General features: G+C 34.9%; 1 protein-coding gene across 1 annotated transcript; it reads right to left on the bottom strand.

Moving 5' to 3' along the window:
• Nucleotides 1-6247: 6247 nt before the first annotated feature.
• Nucleotides 6248-27903, bottom strand: LOC127722364 (organic cation transporter protein-like). Its single transcript, XM_052229247.1, has 9 exons — nt 27761-27903; nt 20359-20605; nt 18080-18183; nt 16563-16717; nt 15295-15463; nt 13731-13943; nt 12291-12517; nt 6747-6928; nt 6248-6403 (listed from the first exon to the last, which is right to left on the bottom strand). The coding sequence occupies exons 1-9, from the start codon at nt 27901-27903 to the stop codon at nt 6248-6250; spliced, it is 1596 nt and encodes a 531-aa protein (XP_052085207.1).
• Nucleotides 27904-27928: the final 25 nt, after the last annotated feature.

Genomic DNA, 27928 nt, shown 5'->3' on the forward strand with positions numbered 1-27928 from the left:
CAATCTTTTCTGATTGGGTTCCATTACTATATCCTCCATAAATAGAAATCTAAGAAACAACAGACACGACTGCCTCCACCTCATTTTTAGACTTATACCTCCAACTTGACATCAGCGGTCATCTCAGTACTAGAATCTATGACAAACGAGACGATTTCAATTTTGAATTTATCAATTTCCCCCACCTTAGTAGCAATATACCAACTTCACCTGCATATGGGATATACATTTCCAAACTCATTAGGATTTCAAAAGCTTGCAGCTGCTACTCAGACTCTATAAAACGTCACAAGTGTCTGAGCAGAAAGTTGATGAACCAGGGTTTTGTCAAAGAACGTCTCTTCCTTTTTCTAAAAAATTTCATCGGAAGATACGAAGACCTTGTTGATAAATATTCCGTATCAACTTCACAAAAAATAATGATGGTCTTGAAGTATAGATTCTAGGTACTGACGTTGTTTATCATCTTAATTACGTGTTTTAGTGTTCTTTTATTTGTCTTTGTAAATTATTACCTTTACTGTTTAGTCCATTTTTGGTAATATCCCTTTGGCGTGGTTCGGTACTTGTACATCTCGTCATTGTGTTATTGTGCTTAGGTCATTTTTTGTTTTCATGTCTTTCATTTTTGCTTATGTGCTTTGTCTATATGCCATTTTGTGTTCTTTGTTGACATATTTGTTTGTTTTATAGGGATAAAGATTATAACACAATGTTGACTGCTGTACCCCTATTTTGACATTTTAACCTATTATGTCTGTTTGTTTTGTTCACACATTGTTGTCAATATGATGGAATTTTATGCGACTGTCATACAAGTGAGAGAGTTAGCTAACTATAATACCAGGTTTAATCCACCATTTTCTACATAAGGAAATGCCTGTACCAAGTCAGGAATATGACAGTTGTTATCCATTCGTTTGAATTGTTTGAGCTTTTGATTTTGCCATTTGATAAGGGACTTTCCGTTTTGAATTATCCTTGGAGTTCGGTATTTTTGTTATTTTACTTTTTCACAGCACAACCACTCAGAGCGTGGATTTAGCAAGAGCATATACATGTAGATTCCCACCTGTTGGTATACTGTATATTTCGTTCATCTTTCTTATTTTTGTCTTTATGTCTAATTTTGAGTATTGGTTGGTAAAATCGTGGAATAAAATATATGTTACAACAAAATTAGGTCAACATGACTTACATTATTTGTTAGAGTACTATAACTTGGTTTAAAGTTTGACCATGTTAACCATAGCCTTTCTGAATTTTTTCTATACCCCCCCCCCCCCCCCCCCCCCCCCCATTAAATCAACATTTTACACCGACATCAGCAATCACAGTGGAGAGAGAGGATTCCACATAACCCCTTACAAATCTGTATAAGTGTTGGGAAAATATACATTGATTGAGGTGAGCTTCACACGATCCTTACAGTCTTCAGTTATTTGGATTTTTTTGGCTTACAAAATGTCATGCCCCTCTCAGTTTATGATATGATCTTTCAACAGGGAATAGCTGAAAACAGAGAAAATGTTAATGGATTGTTACCAGTTTCAGACAACCAAGCTAGCAGAAGTCATTTATGTAGGGATATTTTGTGTCCAAAGGATTAAATGTGAAGTTTTCATAAACAGAAACTAAGAATTTGCAATGAAAACATATAATTATCTACAACAAAATGTAGAGCTAAATGTATATTGCAACAATATTTAGTTATGTTTTAGTTTATTGATAACAAACTCAATGTTTGTACCGATTAAAAATATTCAAAAATCTTATTACAGTGTTATTAAAAGTTAATTGATAACCTTGTAGAATAACTTGGGCCAGTGTGAGCTTTCTCCATCACTTGGTGTATGTCGTCGTCAGTCGTCCGTTAGCTTTTACACAAATCATCTTCTTTGAAACTACCTAGACAATTTAAACAAATTTAGCCTAAATCATAATTGAGGTATATATATAGTTTTTTTTTAAGTATGTGCATTCTTCAGATGTTCTTCATTATTTGATGTGCTCCATCTTGTCACTTCATTTAAGCAGAGAACACACCAGTCGTTTTTTTTTAAATTACGCAATTGTTATCACCGATAAATGATCATAGTTTATGGTTCGTGCAACTTCGAAACGAGCTCCATCGTTGCTCTGTGTGTATTGATAAATACTACATGGGCTTAACTTTGGATCAACAATGTTAAGGACGTCATTATAGGTAGAATACATTAGGTTTCCTTATACTACAGGACTTCGACGCCTGAAAATGGATGAAAAAGTTGCATTGATTATATCAGTAAACCATGTAACCGAGAATATTATTCATCGTACACATTAATTGAAATATACAATGTATAAATCATGGATACGTTAAAGCGATACGAATTGATGTTAAACAATACATGATTGTAATTCATATTTTTTTTTAAAGTTTAAACTTTCAATCATAGTTCAACAAAATATAGAACACAAACAAGTAAATTTGTGAATTTCTAACATCAACATCTATCAAATAATAAAATTACATCATTTACATCTTTTTGGTGGTTTTGTCATGTTCGTGTACTATATTTAGAGGGAGTTTTCCTCGAAAAGGTCAAATATTCTTTGTCTTTTTAAAACATCAATTCATCATACCGTTTACATCAATAACGTGTCATATTTTACAATATATGTTTAAGTTTTAAATCAATTGGTCTCATTTCATATACAGTTAACTACTTCGACTCGTATAAGAAAAATTAAGGACGGAGAGGTAGACAAAAAATTGCTATCACGAAAAGAGAAATTCAGTATTTGGAAATTTGTATAAGCGTTCAGTTAAATAGATAAGATGCACATACACAGATTGTATGTTTGTAATATTCTACTCTACAACATATTAGGTTGTGCTTACCTGTAAGGAATAACATGAACTGGTTATTCAAAACTTTGATGAAAGTCTAATTTTAAAAACTTTGCATCTTCTCAATCGATGGTGTTTTTACTTAAGTATAAGTGTTTCATATGCAAGTTTAATATAAAATCGAACTGTGTTTTCTTAATCAAACGGTGACCGAAAAATGTATTTTGTAAAATAAACTTATACGATTGTCTGTATCAAAAGTAGTTTCTTTTAAAATAAGCTGTAAAAAGTTTGCTCTGTGTTTTCAGAAAGCAGAACGTCCGATCAGAACTTTAAGATATATAACCGAAATTAACGTTAATTTCCAAAGAAGCTCGGTATGTGATGGCGGACTTTTTTAATATTCGAAACTGAGATTTATCGACGATAAACAATATTATCGTATGCAATGTCCATTTCTGTTGTGTTTCACAAATTTAACAATTCCGAGACCAACTCTTGATATTGCAAAATAACAAATCAACCCACCAAAAAAAAAATGTTCCGATTTCATATTTATTTAAAATGAAAGTCCTAGACTCTACTGTAACAGCATCCGATATAAAGAGTTACAGACTAGCCGGAGTAGTAAAGGACATTATGGCAAAGTGAAAAAATATACATTCACTGCAGAATAATTGAGCGGGTGGTACTGCGATGTTACAGTACATCGATGCTCAGTCAGCAGAAAACCAGATATCTGTACCAGTCGTGAGTGCTTCTTCATATGCATATTTAATTCTTTGATGAAGTTTATTTTCCCTCCAGTAATTACTTTTCATAATTAGTGTTCAGCGTGTTATATGTACATATTTTTAGTTGGTGCAAATTATTTATTCATCTTCTATTCAATGGTAAACTCATCTTAACTTAGATTTTTTAAGCAACAACAGTCCCATTTATTCCATAAATTATATATACTCTTAAATGTAACCAATTTCATTCATGATTATTATGTAAGATAAATATGCGTACAGGTCAATTAGCGCAAATGAATTCCGTTTATTGTTGCAATTGAATCCTTTCAAAAATAACATTTGGCACAAATGATACATCTCAAAAATAATAATTGGCGCAAAAGGAATGCTGCCAGTCACCCGTGTCTGAGCAGAAAGTTGATGAACCAGGGTTATGTCAAAGAATGTCTCGTCCTTTTTCTAAAACATGGTTCATCGGAGATACCAATACCTTATTGATAAATGTTTCGTATCAACTTCACAAATAATACAGGATGGTCTTGAAGTATAGATTCTAGGTACTGACGTTGTTTATCATCTTAATTACGTGTTATAGTGTTCTTTTATTTGTCTTTGTAAATTATTAACCTTTACTGTTTAGTCCATTTTTTGTTATATCCATTTGGCGTGGCTCGGAACCTATACATCCCGCCATTGTTGTATTGTGCTATGGGAATTTTTTGTATTCTTGTATTTCAAATTTGCTTATGTGCTTTGTCTATATGCCATTTTGTTTTTCTCAGTTGACATATTTGTTTGTATTTATAGTGGTTAAGATTATAACACAATGTCGACTGCTGTACCCCCATTTTTGACATTTTTACCTATATATCTGTTTGGTTTGTTCACACATTGTTGTCAATATAATGGAATTTTATGCGACTGTCATACAAGTGAGAGGTTTAGCTAGCTATAAACCCAGGTTTAATTCACCATTTTCTACATAAGGAAATGCCTGTACCAAGTCAGGAATATGACAGTTGTATTCCTTTCGTTTGATAAGTTTGAACTTTTAATTTTGCTATTTGATAAGGGACTTTTCGTTTTGAATTTTCCTTGGAGTTCGGTATTTTTGTTATTCTACTTTTCATTGCTGCCAATATATTGACACCCTTTGAGGAGAAAATGAGTATGAAAAAGGTCTTCCAATCTGTATTTTCATGACGTAAAATGATTTTTCAGATACGGATATGTTTTACAGGAAAATATTCTTACCGGGTAGAGAGAGAGACACACACACAATTAAAAGGCATTCAAAAACCAAAGGTAGAGAAAAACGACGAACAGACAAGATTGGACTAAATAGACTTGGGTCTTGTACTTTCACAGGTCAACAATGTTTAGGTATATAATTGGCTCTTATTTTTATCAATCGGGACGAAACTTGTTTTATCATGAAGAAGGACTTTATATACCCATATCCTGGTCCACCATTGCTCAGGAGTTTCAGAGTAGAACGTGAACATATCGACCGACGAAGGATGCCAAAAAATGACGTTAAACGGGTACTAATACATAAATAAGATAACACAATTGGACAAAACATAGTTCTTCCTGCCTTTGATATTGATTTATTATAGGGGCAATATTTCCTCTTTTTCTGCTTTTTACGAGTGGTGATAGTTGGTAGTAAAAGATAACCAGAGGTCACCATTGAATAGTTGTGTTTTATTTCATATAGAATATCAAGGAACTGCCATTTCTGTGTTATCATAATTCAGTCCCTAAGTCGTCACGAATACTAGATCACTATGATAGTTCAACTTTGAAAAAAATCAATAATCCATTCGATAAATTAATTATGGTATCTGATGCAATTCATTGTATGATAATTTTGAGATGTTTTCCATTCACATTTGAAAGAGTTTAAATATCCTTTGGTCAATTATTATAACTTCGTTATTATTGAAATTTGTGGTTTCTTTATAATAAGTTCGTGTGCCTTTTCTTTCTCTTTATATGCTTTTCTGAAATAAAAATTTGTATATGCTGATGATGAATTAGAGGAAACAGTAGTTTACTTATAGTATAATCTCATAAATCAATTACGAAGATACAGATCAAGGTTAAAAATACCGAATCGAATGAACCCCAAAGAGAAAAACTCGCAGTTATACTGCGAATGAAAGAGTTTGTTCTATTTATTAAATAGCTAACAAAGAGTAGCCGATCAGTTATTTTTATCACAATATTCTATGTGTATCACAATATGCATAAACATTATTAATAATCATTAGCGCATACAAGTTTGTTTTACCACATTACCTACAATATAATGAATGGATAGTATGACCAATTTTGTCACCTGTCCGTTTTGTCGGCTAAGAATATGAAAAATCAAAGCCACGTTCGGTCTGAATTTGGATTTTGAAATAAACGCCTCTTGTAGGGAGAGTACCACGTTTTCTACGCGGGCAAGAACAATTGAAATCAATGTTTGGCATGTTGCAAGGCAATTTGTCTTCCCTTTCCAACATATCCTTTTTTCAGTAAACTTTAGGTTACTAGTGCCCTCCTTCTGCATCGGTTTTACTATTGAATGTGAAAAGTCCCGGTGATTATATTTCTATACCTAAGTCAACGGTTAGTATTTGCTAATTTTCATTACCTGATAAACAATACAAAATAATACTTGTACTTACTTTGTAAAATTTTTTCCATCCTCTATTGTTTCTGGTAATTGTCTGTTTAAGGTTTCCGGCAGAGTTAGAGTTAAACCCGCCGCTACTAAAGAAGCGGCACCAAAAATAACCAATGGGATTGCTTTTCCTGAAGTTCCACCAATTAAATCTGCCTACAAAATTTAAATCAAAAGTAACAAAAGATAAGTTCACATCTTTCTAAAATTACACTACGCAATAACACGTCCATTTCTTCATATATGGACAGACCTGTTTAACATTTTATTATAAAATAGATCAAAACAAAAAGAAAAACAAAGCTACACATAAAGAAATCACAACATGTTTCCAAATAAATGCATATTATGCTAAAAGTTAAGAGCCCATCTACTACACATGATCGAGATGTTAATTTTCCAACATTATGATTAATCAATCAAATTATCATTTGAGGATGAAACTATTTTAGCTACTTTTATAGTTATATTTATTTAAAATTCAAAAGGTTTTACATACTGTGTCTGCTATGAAAGGTGAAATCATTCCACCAACACGAGCCCACAATGAACTTGATCCCATGCCCGCATTACGTATAGCTGTCGGAAACAACTCCGCCGATATAACATAGATCGTTGCGAAGGCGGCAGTGGCAAACAGTTTTCCCAACATAGCTAGTGCTGTAGTTAACGACTGCAGATCTGTTAATAAAAATACAGATGATACATTATCAAAAACATGGATATGGTGTATTAATTCATAACATAAAATCCATACACGCACTTGACCAAACCAAAACACACATAGCAAAATCCCGTCCACTTTACAGTTTATTCAAGGTCGTCTATCTATCTATAAACACACAAACTATGAATCATTTTACACAAAATCTTTCTTCTTCAATTTCTTCTACAAAAGACTCATCAGTGACGCTCGAATAAAAAAAGTTAAAAAGGCCAAATAAAGTACAATTTGGAAGAGCATTGAGGACCAAAAATTTCTAAAAGTTTTGACAAATATAGCTAAGGTAATCTATTCCTGAGGTAGAAAAGCCTTAGTATTTCAAAAATGTAACGTTTTGTTACCAGTTAATTTATAATTATGACCATATCAATGATAATCCATATCAACACAAAGAGACATATGAAAAGAGACCACAATATATCGCATACCAAAGGTTTAATCATGGAAGAAAAAACACCCCGCGAATTAGCGGAAAAAATTCAGCCTTGGATACCACCAATGGAGGCCACAAAGGAGACTGATTGTAAAAAGAACCACCAACTTTTCGTTTAATACCCAAAGCAGATCTCAATAACAATATAGTAGATTTATCATACATTATTATTTTCACTTACAATTTACAATAACGTCGTTATGACTACATTTATTACGACATGTAGTTCTGCGAACCACACAACCGCTGATACTTCACGGTAATTGTTCATACTTGTATTTGTCCTGAAGACGCCACAACTTTTGGCGAAACATGTAGACCACAAAAAAATCTTACCATGCGGTAATTGATGGGTGTTGGTGTCTTTATTATCGTTTTATTTAACAGTATGAAAGTTATATTTTGTGTGTTAGAAAAGAGAGTTTCAGAAAAATTTTACTAATATTGTATTTATGATGTATTTTTTTACAAGATGTCGTTAAATATAGGAGTTAATAGTCAAAACTTGTAATTCATAGCCTACAAAAAACAAAACAAAAAAAAAACAAAAAAAAAAAAAAACAGAAGGGGTTGCAAAATGTAAGTAAAAAGGTAAAAAAGTCTTCATAAAAAAATCGTAGGTACATACATGTAAAATGTAAATGTTCACATTTTTTGTTTAACTTATAGAAGTGTATCTTGGCTGATGCGATTTAAGGAAAAAAACGATAAGTGATTGAAGTGTTAGATTCGTTACATTTTAGAACAGTCTTGTTACGAATTTTACATTCAATTTAAAGTTTGCTGATATAAAGACCATGTTCTAAGTTTGAAACTTTTAGTTAATGTATATGATTGATAGAATGTTTATCTAACGTCCAGCGGCAAATATTTATGACATATTCAGGACGAGAACAAATGTAGGCTCTGCAAAGTAAGTCGACCGAGATATTGGTACGGAATTTGGTTTGGCAGCGTACAATGCTATATCGGATAGGGGCAATAAAGTTTCCTTGATATACGCCACCTATTAGAGTAATAATAAGTGTGCCTAGGTACAATGTAAATGGCAATCTCCCTACATGATGCATCGGTTTAAACGACTTCATTTACACCTCACAAAGCCAAACGGATGTCCTTCTTTAGGATAGATTTTACTGCAAGATACGAGAGGTTCTGGAATGTCCATGTTTCTATACCCAATTAAATCATTGGGGTTGGTTTTTAAACACATTAGAAAATGAAGGAAAATATAACTAGAGGCTCTCAAAAGCCTGTGTCGCTCACCTGATTCTACTTTGGTTTTGGAAATCATGTAAAAATAGATTAAAATCATAACTGATACCCTAATAATGAGTGAGGCCAAATTTGGTTTAATATTGGTCCTGTAATTTAATAAAAAATCCTGGTGGCCATCCTCAACAGTAAATCGGCAACAAAGTAGCAACACTTCATCAGCACCTCATAAGAAACATTTATGCCATGTTTTGGTTTCATTCCATTCAGTGCACCTCTAGAAGAAGCATTTGTATGTATTTCCCATAGGGTCTTATGTTAAAGGAAGTCCCCCCATTGGCGGCCATCATGGATGAATGATCAGCTTCAAAGTAACAAAACGTAGTCAGCACCTCATAAGGAACATTCATGTTTGGTTTCAATCCATTCAGTATGTGGTTCTCTAAAAGAAGACATTTGTATGTATTGTCCATATGGTCCTTTGTTAAACATTGTCCCCATCTGGCGGCCATCGTGGATGAAGGATCAGCTTCAAAGTAACAACACTTGGTCAGCACCTCAAAAGGAACATGTATGCCATGTTTGGTTTCATTCCATTCAATGGTTCTCTAAAAGAAAACATTTGTATGTATTTCTCCTAGGGTCCTATGTTAAACTAAGTCCTCCGCTGGCGGCCATTTTAGATTATGGATCGGCTTCATAGTAACAACACTTGGTCAGCACCTCATGAGGAACATTCATGCCATGTTTGGTTTCATTGCATTCAGTGGTTCTCTAAAAGAAGACATTTGTATGTATTTCCCATAGGCTCCTACGTTAAACTAAGTCCCCCGCTGGCGGCCATCTTGGATTATGGATCGGCTTCATAATAACAACACTTGGTCAGCACCTCATAAGGAACATTCATGCCGTGTTTGGTTTCATTCCATTCAGTGGTTCTCTAAAAGAAGACGTTTGTATGTATTTCCCATAGGGTCCCATGTTAAATTAAGTCCCCCGCCGGCGGCCATCTTGGATTATGGATCGGCTTCAAAGTAACAAAACTCGGTCAGCACCTCATAAGCAACATTCATGCCATGTTTGGTTTCATTCCATGCAGTGGTTCTCCAAAAGAAGACATTTGTATGTATTTCCCATAGTGTCCAATGTTAAACTAAGTCCCCTGCTGGCGGCCATCTTGGATTATGGATCGGCTTCATAGTAACAACACTTGGTCAGCACCTCATAAGGAACATTCATGCCATGTTTGGTTTCATTCCATACAGTGGTTCTCTAAAAGAAGACAGTTGTATGTATTTCCCAAAGGGTCCCATGTTAACCTAAGTCCCCCGCTGGCGGCCATCTTGGATTATGGATCGGCTTCAAAGTAACAACACTCGGTCAGCACCTCATCAGAAACATTCATACCATGTTTGGTTTCATTCCATTCAGTGGTTCTCTAAAAGAAGACATTTGTATGTATTTCCCATAGGGTCCGTTGTTAAACTAAGTCCCCCGCTGGCGGCCATCTTGGATAATGGATCAGCTTCAAAGTAACAACACTTGGTCACCACCTCATAAGGAACATTCATGCCCATGTTTAGTTTCATTCCATTCAGTGGTTCTCTAAAAGAAGACATTTGTATGTATTTCCCATAGGGTCCTATGTTAAACTAAGTCCCCCGCTGGCGGCCATCTTGGATGATGGATCCGCTACAAAGTAACAACACTTGGTCAGCACCTCATAAGGAACATTCATGCCATGTTTGGTTTAATTCCATACAGTGGTTCTCTAAAAGAAGACATTTGTATGTATTTCCCATAGTGTCCAATGTTAAACTAAGTCCCCTGCTGGCGGCCATCTTGGATTATGGATCGGCTTCATAGTAACAACACTTGGTCAGCACCTCATAAGGAACATTCATGCCCTGTTTGGTTTCATTCCATACAGTGGTTCTCTAAAAGAAGACAGTTGTATGTATTTCCCAAAGGGTCCCATGTTAACCTAAGTCCCCCGCTGGCGGCCATCTTGGATTATGGATCGGCTTCAAAGTAACAACACTCGGTCAGCACCTCATCAGAAACATTCATACCATGTTTGGTTTCATTCCATTCAGTGGTTCTCTAAAAGAAGACATTTGTATGTATTTCCCATAGGGTCCGTTGTTAAACTAAGTCCCCCGCTGGCGGCCATCTTGGATAATGGATCAGCTTCAAAGTAACAACACTTGGTCACCACCTCATAAGGAACATTCATGCCCATGTTTAGTTTCATTCCATTCAGTGGTTCTCTAAAAGAAGACATTTGTATGTATTTCCCATAGGGTCCTATGTTAAACTAAGTCCCCCGCTGGCGGCCATCTTGGATGATGGATCCGCTACAAAGTAACAACACTTGGTCAGCACCTCATAAGGAACATTCATGCCATGTTTGGTTTAATTCCATACAGTGGTTCTCTAAAAGAAGACAGTTGTATGTATTTCCCAAAGGGTCCCATGTTAACCTAAGTCCCCCGCTGGCGGCCATCTTGGATTATGGATCGGCTTCAAAGTAACAACACTCGGTCAGCACCTCATCAGGAACATTCATACCATGTTTGGTTTCATTCCATTTATTGGTTCTCTAAAAGAAGACATTTGTATGTATTTCCCATAGGGTCCTTTGTTAAACTAAGTCCCCCGCTGGCGGCCATCTTGGATAATGGATCAGCTTCAAAGTAACAACACTTGGTCACCACCTCATAAGGAACATTCATGCCCATGTTTGGTTTCATTCCATTCAGTGGTTCTCTAAAAGAAGACATTTGTATGTATTTCCCATAGGGTCCTATGTTAAACTAAGTCCCCCGCTGGCGGCCATCTTGGATGATGGATCCGCTACAAAGTAACAACACTTGGTCAGCACCTCATAAGGAACATTCATGCCATGTTTGGTTTCATTCAATACAGTGGTTCTCTAAAAGAAGACAGTTGTATGTATTTCCCAAAGGGTCCCATGTTAACCTTAGTCCCCCGCTGGCGGCCATCTTGGATTATGGATCGGCTTCAAAGTAACAACACTCGGTCAGCACCTCATCAGGAACATTCATACCATGTTTGGTTTCATTCCATTCATTGGTTCTCTAAAAGAAGACATTTGTATGTATTTCCCATAGGGTCCTTTGTTAAACTAAGTCCCCCGCTGGCGGCCATCTTGGATAATGGATAAGCTTCAAAGTAACAACACTTGGTCACCACCTCATAAGGAACATTCATGCCATGTTTGGTTTCATTACATTCAGTGGTTCTCTAAAAGAAGACATTTGTATGTATTTCTCATAGGGTCCTATGTTAAACTAAGTCCCCCGCTGGCGGCCATCTTGGATGATGGATCCGCTACAAAGTAACAACACTTGGTCAGCACCTCATAAGGAACATTCATGCCATGTTTGGTTTCATTCCATTCAGTGGTTCTCTAAAAGAGGTTCAAAATGTAAAATGTTAACGACGACGACGGACGCCAAGTGATGAGAAAAGCTCACTTGGCCCTTCGGGCCAGGTGAGCTAAAAAGGAATACACAAAAAGTCTGGTAATTATACGACCTTTTCATAATCACGAACTAATAACTGATAAAACAAATTAACAAGGAACACATATATATTAATTCATTTAAAACAATATTCAGAAGCATCAAACATAAGTTTTTACCTACCTTTTCCGCCAAAAGAAACAGTAAATATCGTACTTAGACACGAGACTCCTCCAACAGCCATATAAATAAAGTGGCTCTTCCTACGTCCGTATCTATCTACCATCAATAAGGTAAGTATATGTCCCGGATATTCCACCAAAACTACTAACATGTAATTAATGTAATAATCCCCATACAACATACCCGTGTTGAGTGTGAGTCCATAGAACACCATACTAGCGACCATCCTAATAGAATAAACCGATTGTCTGATGGCTTGTTAGTTCAAAGAAAAATATTACAATGTACATGCATATTGAGGATGACTATACCGGTAATAAAATAGAAAACCACAATCATTGAATCAAGTGTTGCTTCACTACTGTACTAGAAAAAAAGTATAACAAAAATACCAAACTCCAAAAAGGGACTTTCATAAAAACTGACAAAATCAAACGCTATCAATCAACGGAACAAGTGAAAAACAACTGCCATATTCTTGACTTGGTACAGGCATTTTCGACGAAAATGGTGGGCTAAACCTGGTTTAATGCTAACTAAACCTCCGACTTGTATGACAGTTATTTATTTGTCCGTTATATTAAATTTGTGATCAACCATGAGGTCATCTTTTGTTTTCAAAGGTCACACTGCGATATTAACGTGTTGTTGAATGTAAAGACATTCGCAAGTCAAACTATAACTTAGATATATTAGCATAAAACATAAGGGGTAAAAGGAAATTCATGATAATGTTATTATAAGACAAATATTAGGTGCAGATGCCAATTTATGCAAATGACACGTGACATCGTTCATATCGTCTTATAAATCACATAGCTTTAGTGGTTATACTAAATATGTTTTTGTTCTTAAGGAAATTTGGCGTGAACGACATATCTTTCACAGTCTTTGTTAAGTCTATTCATATTTTTTCTGAGTGTGAGTGATATTGTAAAGATAATTGTTTAGTGTTGAAGACAGTGAATTTAACTGTAACTGTCTCTTTGTGTCAATTTGTTGCTGTCTCGTTGACGTAAACCAAACGTCTTTTATTAATATAATATCTACTTTACTTTTTACTACTAAACAAATGCACAAAAAAACATTATTGATATCATTAAGACGAAATATTAAATGTTCATGGCAATAACTTGTCATGTTGTAAACAAAATTCTGTGCACAGGCTTTCAAAAAATGGCAACTTATTGAAAAAAGTGCATATTCTACAGCGCATGTTACGTACATTTTATACACATTTTCCTTGATCATTTGTCTGGAGGTTAAAAAGCTACAAATAAAGTTTTCCCAATATTCATATACAGGTCACAAAGTTCTAAATGCATACAAAAAATTTCATAAAAATCCGAAATACCGCCAAATGATGTATACTTTGCATTAAATCAAAATATACTGATATAAGTTATATGTAAATTAAATAATATGGAATCATAGTGTTACCAATTGTAGAAAATTACAATAGTACGACATCCTAGGGTTCTATCTGTGAACAACAACCAAACTTTTCCAGCTTCTTTCTTTTCAATAGGCAAGTTATCAACCATTTTCTCGGAGAAAGTTGTTTTATTGACTTCTGCAGCACAACGAAGTAACTCCTTCGCCTCTGTTAGCTTTCCTTTTCCACAAAGCCATCTCGGAGACTCGGGGATGAACCTAGAATAGAAAGAGTTTGTTAAAATAAATTCATTTAAAAAAAGAGGCGGAAGATATCAAAAGGATAGTCAAACTCACAAGTTGAAAACGAACTGACAATGCCATGACAAAAAAAAAAAAAACCCGACAAAAAGAAAAAAAACACAACATAGAAAACTCTAAACACATAGCTACATGAACCCCACCAAAAACCGGGGTGATATCAGGTGCTCTGGAGGGGCTCCACGTATGACATGAAAGTATATTAAAGTCAGTTTATCATTAACAAGTGCATTATATCTATTCAAGCATATTGGACATTTATTTTATAATTGCTGGTAGAGAAAGAAAGTAATACATGTAATAATAAGAGTATGTTATATCAAAGTTCTATTTCCCAATTTCCCAAAAAGTTACTTTTGTTTTGGAATACAGCAGTTCTCGCAATACAGCAATAATAACCATCTATCCACTGATTTAAGTTATTTGCAACTGAATTTTACAGTTTGTTCTGATGTTGTGCTGCCAACCTACTGTCACAGATTACGGGATGGATTGAGCGCTATCAATACTGTTTAATCTTGCCACATTCTTTAAGTGTTTGTCCCATTTCAGGAGCGTGAATTCAGAGGTTGTCGTTGGTTCATGTCTGTCAAATTTGTTTTTGTTTAATTGATTTGTTATAGATTATGCAGCTAGTTTTCTCGTTTGAATGGTTTCACATTTTTTCATGTCGGAGTGTTTTATAGCTGATTATGCGGTGTTGGGTTTCTCAGTGTTGAAAGCCGTACGGTGATCTATAATTGCTCATTTCCACGTCATTTGAACTCTGGGGGATAGTTGTCTCATTTGCAATCATACCACATCTCCTTATTCATATATATATATACATACATATCTAGTGCGCCTGCATAATGCTAATTAAGATATAACATTTGGTACTTATTGATTGATCGTTAGTTGCATTACGTCCGGGGATCGAGGTCGGGGAAATTTAGACAGCCACTGGAAAATTGAGGGTAAATTGGATTGGGACATAATTTTCGCCTTGCAACAGGTCATCTACGGACCCCTCAAAGAGTTGTCACAAGGGTTCTTAACGTGCAGAGAGCGTGGCACTCTCTCTACACGAGGCATCGGATTTAACGTCCCCATTCTGACCGGACATGGCTGCGTACTTGTACATCCCGCACAGCCAAACGGACGCCCCACTTCGGCAAGGGTTCAACTGCTGGTCAGAAGAAGACCTGTAGTGACCATATTTCTATTCCCAAGTCACTCTTTGGGGCCATTTGGTACTGATTCAGGTTTATATGTGAGATAGAAAGAAATGCTACAAACTGAGAAATATTCACTAGTACATGTATCTTACCACCACAAAATTGTAAAGAGTCCAACGGGAATAACCATTGCGATTACAATCCAGTTCCAAGTCCTTACAAAATAGGCTACCGTCAGCATGTAGAGTTCACCAGTTGGTCCAACTAAAGATATCACTAGTCCAACCCACATACGTTTAGACGGTCCAACCCATTCCATACCTGAGCAAAATATACACATATTACCAAGTGGTGAAGTTGAAATCATCCCATCGTTAATTTTACGAACGCCATCACGAGTTCTTTGACCGTTACGAAATATCCGTTTCACAGATGATAGCGGATATGTTCCAAATGTCGTAACTACAATCCCGTCCCCTTTTCCCGAATGTGACCTACCGAATAAGACTTATTACCGGGTTTGTACTTACATGAGCAACACGACGGGTGCCACATGTGGAGCAGGATCTTCTTTCCCTTCCGGAGCACCTGAGATCTCCCCCCTCCCCCCACCACCGTTTTTTGTAGAGTTCGTGTTGCTCAGTCTTTAGTTTTCTATGTTTTGTGGTTTTGTGTACTTTTGTTTGTCTTTTTTCTTTTTTAGCCATGGCGCTGTCAGTTTATTTTCGACGTATGAGTTTGAATGTCCCTATGGTGTCTTTCGCCTCTCTTTTAAGATGCTGGAGACCGAATAAGTCAAACTGTCAGAAGTAATTAAAATTGAGAATGGAAATGGGGAATGTGTCAAAGAGACAACAACCCGACCAAAGAGCAAAAAACAGCAATGTTTACTGTGTATTTACATCTTTCCTTGTTTGATCAAACACCTGTCCTGCTGCTTTTGTCTTTTATCCTCAATAAAACTAAATTAAACTCTGTTTCTAAATTTAAAAACCAGTCAAAACACCACCAATATGATTTAATTAAAATTATCCTGAACATATACGACAAGTATGATCAAAATTGTTTATTTTATACAGAAATATTGTTGTAAATAAAGAAGGCTAAGTGTGCATAGTTCATTTACTTTAATACCTTATACTTCCAAATTTCGTATATTCCGATAAACATCCATACGTTACAAAAACATTTACCAAGAAAACATCTTTTACGTTACAAAAACACTTAACAAGTAAGTATATTGTAATAAACATCCATACGTTACAAAAACACTTACCAATGACGTATATTGTGATAAACATTCCAACGTTACAAAAACACTTACCAAGTACGTATGTTGTGATAAACATCTTTACGTTACAAAAACACTTACCAAGTAAGTATATTGTAATAAACATCCCTACGTTACAAAAACACTTACCAATGACGTATATTGTGATAAACATCCCTACGTTACAAAAGCCGGTACAGAACCTCAGGATGACAAACATTGTGTAGTTTTGGGACCAGGCTAAAGTTAAACCAGAGGCAAATAGGAACAAGATGGCTATCAGCAACGTCTTTCTTCTCCCTATACTGAACAATACAAACGTCCAGAATGATAACACAATGTTGATTCAAAGTAAGGTCTTCTCATATCCCTATACTAAACAATATAATAGGTTAGAATGAGAACAAAATGTTGACTAAAACTACTGCCTTCATCTCCGTATACAAAAAAAATAATCGGTATGAATGGGAATAAAATGTTGACTATAAGTAAGATCTCTCTTCTCCCTAACTTAACAATAAAATCGACAAGAATGGGAATAAAAGGTTGACTATAAGTAAGATCTCTCTTCTCCCTATACTTAACAGTAAAATCGACAAGAATGGGAATAAAATGTTGACTATAAGTAAGATCTCTCTTCTCCCTAACTTAACAATAAAATCGACAAGAATGGGAATAAAAGGTTGACTATAAGTAAGATCTCTCTTCTCTCTATACTTAACAACAAAAAAAAAAACGACAAGAATGGGAATAAAAGGTTGACTATAAATAAGGTTACTTCTTTATATTCTACCCTTTTGTAAGGCAGCAAGAATCTTAGTTGAGATGACATAAAAGAAAAATTCTTTTCGTGTACTAAACATCATTGACAGCAAGCATTATTACAAAATGTGAAAAGTAAGGTCGTTCTTCCTTCTTTACCATACAATTTTCTCATCAATAATTATAATGCAACGTTCGTTAATTTATTAGGTTATTCATATTTTAGTATAGTATTTTGGTTCTGAATTTCATTAAATTGTAGAAAATTTACACATGATATATTCATTGTACTTCTAGTTGTTTTTTAGTTTGCAAAAGAAATAGTTGTAAAATGGTTATCCATATGATAACGATCTGTTTTCCCCCTCAAATTGTTCTTAGTTTTACAGATGGATAAATGAACGGCTGTTTAAAGTCCAGTGGCAATTGAAAATCATTTTCAGGACTAAAACATGATAATAGGATATAAATATAAACACTGATTTGTACTAAACCGAGCCAAATTTTAGCGTACTAGTTCACAAGGTAACAGCACGCAGGAAGACATGTCACATTACTCGAACACATTATTCTGAATCCGAGCGCAACAGTCGTTGCTTTAACTCCTAAAGTGCTTAGCGGAGAAGATTGAATCATTGTTGGTTGCTTAACGTGAAGTGGCAAATAGTTCATGCATATTCAGAACGATCTTAGCGGAGAAGCGGAAAATACCAATTTTCAAGTCTTTGACTGGGCCCAGCCGGGGTTCAAACCAACGACTTTACGCACTCGAGGCGAACATGCTAGCACGTGAACACCGAGGCGGTTTCTTGGTTTTAATGTTTGTTAGAACTGATATACAAAATCAGAGAATACTACTGAGGATACAGTTCTATGTTGTCTTTCCTTTTTCTTTTATTACTTACGTATCAGAAATAATCCCGAACATAAATGAGCCCACTAATACTCCGCCAAAGAAGATAGTCTTTGATAAGGAAATTCTGTATTTGTTGTCACATACCAAGTTTTCCTAGAAGAAACTCATATTTGAAAAAAATATAAAATGCAAAATTGTATATGATAGAAAGTTCATAAACTCTTTTTATAAGTATCTAAATTGGTTCTTTTTTATTTAATAAATACACAAGTTTTAGTAAAGATGATGATAAAAGATGGCTGTTTAACGTCCAATGGCATTATAAATGCACATTCAAGACTTGAACATGTGAATAGGATATGAATAGAAACCCTGATATATACTAGAACGACACGCTAAGCCGGATTTTAAATGTGTTATTTACAAGGTAAAAGTTCACGGGAAGACATGTCACCCAACCCGGAAACATTATTTTGACCCTAGGCCGACCAGTCTTTTCTGACACCTAAATGCCGCGAATAGGTGAAGCAGTAAACAATTTATGAGTAAAACTGAGAATGGAAATGGGGAATGTGTCAAAGAGACAACCCGACCAAAGAGCAGAAAACAGCCAAAGGCCACCAATGGGTCTTCAACACAGCGTGAAAATCTCGCACCCGGAGGCGGGCTTCAGCTGGCCCCTAGAAAAAAAAATGTGTACTAGTTCAATGAAAATGGACGTCACACTAAACTCCAAAACATATAAATGAACTAAAATTTAAAAAACATAAAGACTAACAAAGGCCAGAGGCTCCTGAATTGGAAAAAGCGCAAAAATGCGGCGGGGTTAAACATGTTTTGTAAGATCTCAACCCTCCCCTATACCTCTAGCCAATGTAGAATAAACAAACACACAGCAATACGCACAGTAAAACTCAGTCTAAAAGAAGTCCGAGTCCGATGTCGGAATAGGTAACAGAAGAAACGAACCAAAATGACAGTGATACATAAATTAACGAAGTACTACTAGCAGTTACTGACATGCCAGCTCCAGACCTCAATTGATCTGATTGAAAGATGAGTCTTTGGTTTGACCTGTCAAGGAACCAAACCCACGACTAAAAACTCGTCTAAGATTCCAGGCCTACAATCTGGCAAACCAGACGCACGCCTCGTGTCGTAAAAAATCAAGGCGATATGAAAAAAGCCCGCGTTTTTTCGTAAAAGATCAAGGTGATAAAATAAAAAAAATACGTCTCATGCTTAATTATTTGTTTGTTAAATTATAACGTTAATATTGAAAAATAATATGTCTTCATGTGTATTGTTACATTGGACATTTTGATCTACATGTAGAATGATAAAAATAAGTTTCAGAAGTCGGTCTAGTACATAGTAAGGAATACGCGTATAAATAAGAAATCTTTCTAAATATGCGCGCTACTTGACGTAAGACGGCAACCGATCAACCAATCAATGAGGACCAAGAAATAAAAGAACAGCGTTTTCTCTTTCAAAGAATTGCCAACCTCATGAGTTATTTTCTAGAATTTTATTGTTTACCCTAGCTCATATTTCATATGAAGAGTAAAAATCAAAATCTAACAAACTATATATCATGATTACAAGCTTTGGGTTGCAACTGTAATTAATTTCTACTTAATTAAATATTATCGATTGAATACATGTCAGCACCGTGTTTATTATGTACAGAGCTGTCTAGATTTATTAAGACCAGCAATTAATGGTTATTGGATTCACCATATTGAAACAACTCATTTATTGTGTTGAAAAAGGAAAATTACGATGAGAATTTTTTATTAAAATTCAATAATTCAAAACATATCATTTTATAACATCGTATTGAAAATTGGAATTTGATTATATAAGTACATATTTATTATATTCGCCATCTGTTTGTAAGATTGAACGTGTTGATATTGACTGTAATAACTGATTGACAAATTTTCTGTTAAATATGAATAAGCGGAGAATCATTGATCTTGTCAATGAGACAACAAACCAGTGTTATAAAACCCATTTCAAGGTCAATATACGGCCTTCAACAATAGAAAAGTACACAAAGAGTAGGTCATAACAAAGTTATCACCAAACAGTTTACTACTGTACATCCATTTGGAACATTTCAAAATACTGACATTTACGTATATGGCATACATATATCTAGGTATACTTAATCTTCGTCTCTGGTAAATAGTTGTCTCATTAGCAATCATACCATATCTTATTTTATCCACATAAGAAAGGTTTATGCAAACAGCTCACTTCTGTGCACCCATTCGAGACATTTTAAAATACTGCCATTTACTTCTATTTGTATAGTTATACCTTCATAACAAATGTATAATCAAACAGCTCGCTACTGTACACCCATTCGGAACATTTTAAAATACTGGAGTTTACTGGATGACTATGATTGTCAAACACAGTTTTGTATTGGTCTATTTGGTACACGTGACACTGGTCATACAACTGTTCACTATTGGAAGACAGCGGGATGTACTCGTCAACCAATCGCTGGTGGGTATCGCCTTGTATTGCATATGTATCGTTGTCGTAGCCAGGTAACTTGCACCTATGAAGGATATCAAAAGAAATTTTGTGACAAATGAAAAAAATATAAAATGTTTTATGCATGTCATTATATTAATTGATTGTTTAAACTGTAAAAATTAGGAACAGTACGATTTCAATCAAATCAGAAGAATACGATGTTGTTACAATCGACATATTGGTGATGATTATTATTATATATTTGAATGCAATTTTTTTCGATCAAAAACGTAAAGAGTATTAAACATAATATTTTATTAAACGTCATGATACAGTTAAATTTTCTGAATGTATTTCGAGTACATTAAAACCAGTCCAGAAGAAGCTTTGTTCATTTATAACTAGAGGCTCTAAAGAGCCTGTGTCGCTCACCTTGGTCTATGTGCATATTAAACAAAGGACACAGATGGATTCATGACAAAATTGTGTTTTGGTGATGGTGATGTGTTTGTAGATCTTACTTTACTGAACATTCTTGCTCCTTTCTATTATCTCTATCTATAATGAACTTGGCCCGGTAGTTACAGTGGAAAATACTTACAAAATTTATGAAAATTGTAAAAAATTGACTATAAAGGGCAATAACTCCTTAAGGGGTCAACTGACTATTTTAGTCATGTTGACTTATTTGTATATCTTACTTTGCTGAACATTATTGCTGTTTACAGTTTATCTCTTTCTATAATAATATTCAAGATAATAACCAAAAACGGCAAAATATCCTTAAAATTACCAATTCAGGGGCAGCAACCCAACAACGGGTTGCCTGATTGGTCTGTAAATTTCAGGGCAGATAGATCTTGACTTAATAAACAATTTTATCCTCATAAGATTTGCTCTAAATGCTTTGGTTTCAGAGATATGAGCCAAAAACTGCATTTTACCCAATGTACTATTTTTTAGCCATATCGGCCATCTTGGTTCGCGGGCGGGGTCATGGGACACATTTTTTAAACAAGATACCCTAATGATGATTGTGGACAAGTTTGGTTAAATTTGTCTTAGTAGTTTCAGAGGAGAAGATTTTTGTAAAAAATTCCAAAAATTTACGAAAAATGGTTAAAAATTGACTAGAAAGGGCAATAATTCCTTAAGGGGTCAACTGATCATTTTGGTTAAGTTGACTTATTTGTAGATCTAACTTTGCTGAACATTATTGCTGTTTACAGTTTATCTCTATCTATAATTATATTCAAGATAATAACCAAAAACGCCAAAATTTCCTTAAAATTACCAATTCAGGGGCAGCAACCCAACAACGGGTTGCCTGATTGGTCTGAAAATTTCAGGGCAGATAGATCTTGACCTAATGAACAATACTATTGTCATCAGATTTGCTCTAAATGCTTTGGTTTCAGAGATATGAGCCAAAAACTGCATTTTACCCTATGTACTATGTTTTAGCCATGTCGGCCATCTTGGTTCGCGGGCGGGGTCATCGGACACATTTTTTTAAACTAGATACCCTTATGATGATTGTGGACAAGTTTGATTAAATTTGTCTTAGTAGTTTCAGAGGAGAAGATTTTGGTAAAAGATTACAAAAATTTACGAAAAATGTTTAAAAATTGACTATAAAGGGCAATAACTCCTTAAGGGGTCAACTGACCATTTTGGTCAAGTTGACTTATTCGTAGATCTTACTCTGCTGAACATTATTGCTGTTTACAGTTTATCTCTATCTATAATAATATTCAAGATAATAACAAAAAACGGCAAAATTTCCTTAAAATTACCAATTCAGGGGCAGCAACCCAACAACGGGTTGCCTGATTGGTCTGAAAATTTCAGGGCAGATAGATCTTGACCTATTAAACAATTTTACTCATGTCAGATTTGCTCTAAATGCTTTGGTTTCAGAGATATAAGCCAAAATCTACATTTTACCCCTATGTTCTATTTTTAGCCATGGCGGCCATCTTGGTTGGTTGGCCGAGTCACTGGACACTTTTTTTAAACTAGATACCCCAATGATGATTGTGGCCAAGTTTGGTCAAGTTTGGCCCAGTAGTTTCAGAGGAGAAGATTTTTGTAAAAGTTAACGACGACGGACGACGACGACGACGACGACGGACGACGGACGCCAAGTGGGCCAGGTGAGCTAAAAATGTGTTTGTTCTCCTACCTAGTGACTTGTAAAAGCCCACTTGCTTGTTTAGTATATATTGTAAATAGTTATTGTTGTTGTTATCTCTGTAACGATGTTATGCATTGGCTTTATAAAAATAAAGATATGGTCCTCATTGATAGGTTTCGTTCATTGAACGAAGAAACAGTTTGTGCTGCAGACGTTATATAGTGTTATAATTGCATTACATGTATGTTTCATAAGAATTCGTACTTTTGATTGGCTGAAACCAATCACTATGTATTACAATATAAAAAGTATTTCTCAAAAGAAATCAACATTCATGACAGCCTGTGCTTCTCGTGACAACGTCACAACAATGCATAGGAAAACAAACGAACTCGTATTAATTTCATGGTTATAGCATTAAAATTTAATTATAAGTATTGAATGCTTCTTTTTGTAATTCTATAGGGTTGTAAAAGCGTTGATCGTGCGCACATTTTTAATATGAAGTGCTTCCGCGCTTCATTCAAAATGTGCTTCGGTCAACGCTTTTGAACCAAAAAAAAAACAATACAAAAAGAAGCATTCAATTCTTAAATAAACTGCTTCCTCATGTTTTGGCACCGGTGTACTTTCGAGGTTAGCTGTATTGGCCCTGAAACTCGAAGGGTCTATACCAGGGCCAATACATAAACAGTCAGTTCATAACACTTTAATATAGAAGATAACTACGATTCGTGTGGTTATGCAACTACATATATGAACTCATTTTTTTTGCAGTCACGATGAATTTGGTCAATATTATGCTATTTCTGATTTTCCGTACAAGTTCATAATATATGCCAACGCAATTAATTTTATCTAGCAAATAAAAGCACCAAGAAAGAATAAATTGGAACATCTGCGTTCTAGCAGTTTTTGATAAACGGAAATGTAACACTGATTTTAACCGAAAATCTCACAAGGAAATACTTGTGATTTATTTCCTCTCAAGTCGATACAAAACACGGTACGTAATTTAAACTTTTCCATTTCATTACAAAAAATGATAAAAATGTACATTATATATCAACATAAAACCAAACTTTGCTAAGGCGTAAAACACTTGCAACCGGAAGTGAGACCCACAGGATGCAAAGCTGTAATTATATCAGCAGGGTATAATACATGCCGATTTATCCATATTAAGGCTGGTTTGATGATATCATTTAATGATACCTGTTATTAGCGTAGTACTTTAGTTTTAAGACTTTTCAATCCATTTCTTTTTTTCTATTTTTTCTGTAATAACCTTCCAAAGGAATTTGGAGAATCTCAGAATGGCGACATGAACTTCTGCCATTCGGCAAATTGACCCAAGCTACAGAAAGGCGTTAATTTGCTGTATATGATATTAAAATTATGAAACAAGTAGGGTCTGACTGTAGAGGTATGAAATAATATTTGGCACGTTACTGTTCCTTTAGATATCTGTATTCAATGTGTTGTTGTGCTGTGGTCGTATAGCTATGTTCAATATCATTATCGTTTACACCACATAACAATAGTACTGAATATCAAATTTGGCATTGTTAGAGTGAAAATTCATCAATGATACCAGGCTTATAATTTTGTACGCCAGACGCGCTTTTCGTCTAAACTTGACTCATAAATGACGCTCGAATCAAAACAGATGGATAGCCAAATCAAATACCAATTTTCGAAGAAGTTGAGCCAAATAAGGCAAGATACACTGTTTCGAATAATTCAACATTTTATAAACAGTATAAATATTACCCATGAAACATCTTATGAATGTATATAAGTGGGGTAATCTCTGTTAGATTATTTATCTTTTCAATGATATGTAAACACTTGAACGTAGTACTAAGATACTAACTTGCTGTGACTTGAAGTAATATTTATATGACAGAAACATCCTATTTATTCTCTTCAATCTAAATTCATAACTGAGTGATCTTGTTGATCTTGTGACATATATCAATTATAAAGTATACAATAAACTACGTTACAGGGGAAAGAAGCAAATATAGAGGATAATACATAACTGACACCAGTGTACAGACATAACACAGATAGAGACAACAAACTCTAAAAAAAACATACCCCACTCCTAAAAAAGATACCATGTGCTCTGGCTGGTAGAGCATGTGTGACACTGTCTGGATCAAATAAAAAACCGACAAGGATTAAAATCAAAACAAAACTTTCCAGGCAGATGTCTTTGATCATTTATACGAATCGGCAGGAGCATTCTGTTGTTAAAATGTCTCGTTTTGCTTTGAAGTGAAAAATTTCAACGTGGAAGTGAGAAATTTTAACAACAGAATGCCCCTACCCGTCTTTTGTATAAATGTTCAGTGTGAGAAATGTCTACTAAGAATTGAGAATGTCAAAATAAAATGAGAATTTTAAGAACAGAATTCCCCTACCAGTCTTTGTTCAAAACAATGAAAACAACACTTTATATTTAATCTGTCAGAAGAGCCTTTCTTGGATTTACCTTAAATATTTGAAAGCCAAGATTATATAAAAACAGAGACAGCTATTCAAAACATTATTTGAAAATTTATAAACGGACAATCTAAACAAGGTTTTTTATAAATCATGTCAATACCAAATTACTGACTACTATGCTGATGATACCCTAGGGGACTGATAGTCCACCAGCAGAGGTATCGACCCAGTGCTGTAAAAAGTGATAACAAACACTTTATAACCTATGAGTCCGAAGCACTTTTCTGGATTTACCTTCATCGATCAGGAACGCTCAAAGACGAATATTTGAAAGCCAAGAAATTAAAAGAACAGAGACAGTTGGAGAGCTATCAGATATATAAGAAGTGCTGTTAATAGTAGTAATTGATTGATTGTTAGTTGCTTAACGTTCAGTGCCAGATATTTCATGCATGTTCAGGACGAGAGCAAATTAACAATTAATACAATAGGTAGGTCCTGTAATAGAGGCCGTCCGGGATGAAGTCGGAGAAATTTGGACTGTCACGGCGAATTGAGGGTATATTAGATAGGGACAGAGAGTTAACCTTGCAATAGGCCACCTACGGGCCCCTCGAAGAGTTGTTGCAAGGGTTCTTAACGTTCAAAGAGCGTGGCAATCACTTTACACAAGACATCGGATTTAACGTCCCCATTCTGACCGGTTGTGGCTGCGAACTTGTACATCCCGCACAACCAAACGGACCTCCCACTTTGGCGAGGGTTTCACTGCCGGTCGGAGGAAGGCCAATGGTGACCATATTTATATTCCCCAGTCACTCTTTGGAGCCTTGGAACAAAGAAGTCAAAGAATGGCTAGTCACAGTTTTTATTATACTGTTGCTGATAGAGATATATTTATATCATATGTTGCCTGTAGGGACAACATTGGTTTCTTTTTACACGTTAAAATTCAAATCATTATCTATCTATTCTCCGTATTTTTAACAGTATTATTTTCACACACAATTTCGACTGCAACTGTGAAACACTTTTATAGTTGCAAAATATTTTTTCTTGCTCACATATTATGAACTCCTTGAAGAATAGGGTTCTTTAACGTGTAGATTGATTGTTGGTTGCGCAACGACCAGTTGCAAATATTTCATGCATGCTAAGGACGAGAAACACATTAACAACAATACAATAGCTAGATTCTGTAATGGAAGCCGTCTGGGATGAAATTCGGGGAAATTTAGACTGCCACTGGAAAATGAGGGTTTATTGGTTAGAGACGGAAATTTTGCCTTGCAACAGGACCCCTCAAAGAGTTGTTGCAAGGGTTTTAACGTGCAGATAGCATGGCAGTCTCTTCACACGAAGCTTTTGATTTTACGTCCACATTCTGAACAGACGTGGCTGCGTACTTGTACATCCCGCAAAGCCAAGATTTTACTTTCGGTTTAAATGGACCGTCAAAAATTATTATCTAGAAAGAGGTATGATCAATATTTCCTGAATTTATTTTATTTGTAGATTAAATTTATGGGATTTTTGAGTATTAATGAATAGCATTCTTATAAGATTTTTTCCATTACATCAAAATGTTATTTGGAACTTTTCATTGCATGTTTTAGTAAAAGTTAGCATAGTAGGACAATTTAACTCTTAACAGAAATAAAAATAACTTGTATCTGAAAAAGAATACACATCTTCACTTCCATTTGAAAATTGACTCTTGATAAAAATGAACTTCTTTTTCATTGATTTTTTTATACATAAATATAATGAACTTGAAATACCCAGAAACCTTACGAATTACTAATTTTAGCCTGTTAGAATTGGCCTACAGTATAGTTTCGGAAACAAGACAAACTTTTGTTACAACTTATTACATTTGTGCGCATTTGGGAATTATTTTTTTGTAACGATTGCGTGCAAAATTTTATTACATTTTACAGGTAAAACAGTCAATTATAAAGATAATTTCGAACATATGTATAATTTTATATTATATACTTTTTCATATTGAATTCTTAAAAAACATATGAAGTGTTCATGTGAAATCCCATCAGCCCTTAAGGCATACATGTTATTTATTTGCAAATTGCTACGTTTAGTAAATAGAAAATAAGTAATTTTGTAAAGTTGCGTTAACGCACAAACAAACATGGGTAAAATATTTAGTGTACAATGGATCAACTCTCCGTATCGATATAATACTTATGTCAGGGGATATGTCATGACGATGCACTGTAAAGAATTGCAAAGGCATGATGAAAAAGCTAATCAACATTCAAAAGTTATTCATGGTAACTGTGAGCGTTCACATAAATCTAGAAAAGTTGAGAGGCAGATTACCGGTGCGGTTGTAAAGAGAAAAGCGACAGCCTAAAATTACTACTAGGTCTACAAAACTGGTCAGTTGTGAACTGATTAAAATAGAAGAAACGTGAATGAAGAAAGACCCGAAGAGTTTGGTAATAGCCGTATATCGCGAAAGCGTAAGGCCGAATACCCTTTCTTTTCATAGACGAATTTTTAGGTGTCAAGTATAATTTTCATGTGTTTTCCTGCGTTTACCTGTAAAATGAATGCGCGCAATTAACGTAATGGTAATGTGCACACATGTAATGCACCGATGTCTTGCACTAATTATATTTTTACCTGTGATCTGGCATAGCTAGCACGAACACTGACAGAACCATGAATGGTGCTGTTAAAGTCCAACCTATAAGCAAAAGAATGTAATTCCGCTTCTGGTACCATCCAAAGTCGCCAACATCTGACAAAATGTCATCAAATTTCATATTGAGAACTTTTCTTTTTTGAAAT

This window comes from Mytilus californianus, unplaced genomic scaffold (assembly GCF_021869535.1).
Source record: "Mytilus californianus isolate M0D057914Y unplaced genomic scaffold, xbMytCali1.0.p SCAF_12, whole genome shotgun sequence".
Lineage (NCBI taxonomy): Eukaryota > Metazoa > Mollusca > Bivalvia > Mytilida > Mytilidae > Mytilus > Mytilus californianus.

What these genes read in the sequence shown, in the direction of transcription:
- LOC127722364 (XM_052229247.1), bottom strand. Translation starts at nt 27,903, where the DNA reads ATGAAATTTGATGACATTTTGTCAGATGTTGGCGACTTTGGATGGTAC. An exon ending in CTCTTTACAATTTTGTGGTG is followed by an intron (nt 13,944 to 15,294) that starts GTAAGATACATG and finishes TTTCTATTCTAG; the next exon opens with GTTCATCCCCGAGTCTCCGA. An exon ending in TGTTTCTTTTGGCGGAAAAG is followed by an intron (nt 6,929 to 12,290) that starts GTAGGTAAAAAC and finishes TTTTATTAACAG; the next exon opens with ATCTGCAGTCGTTAACTACA.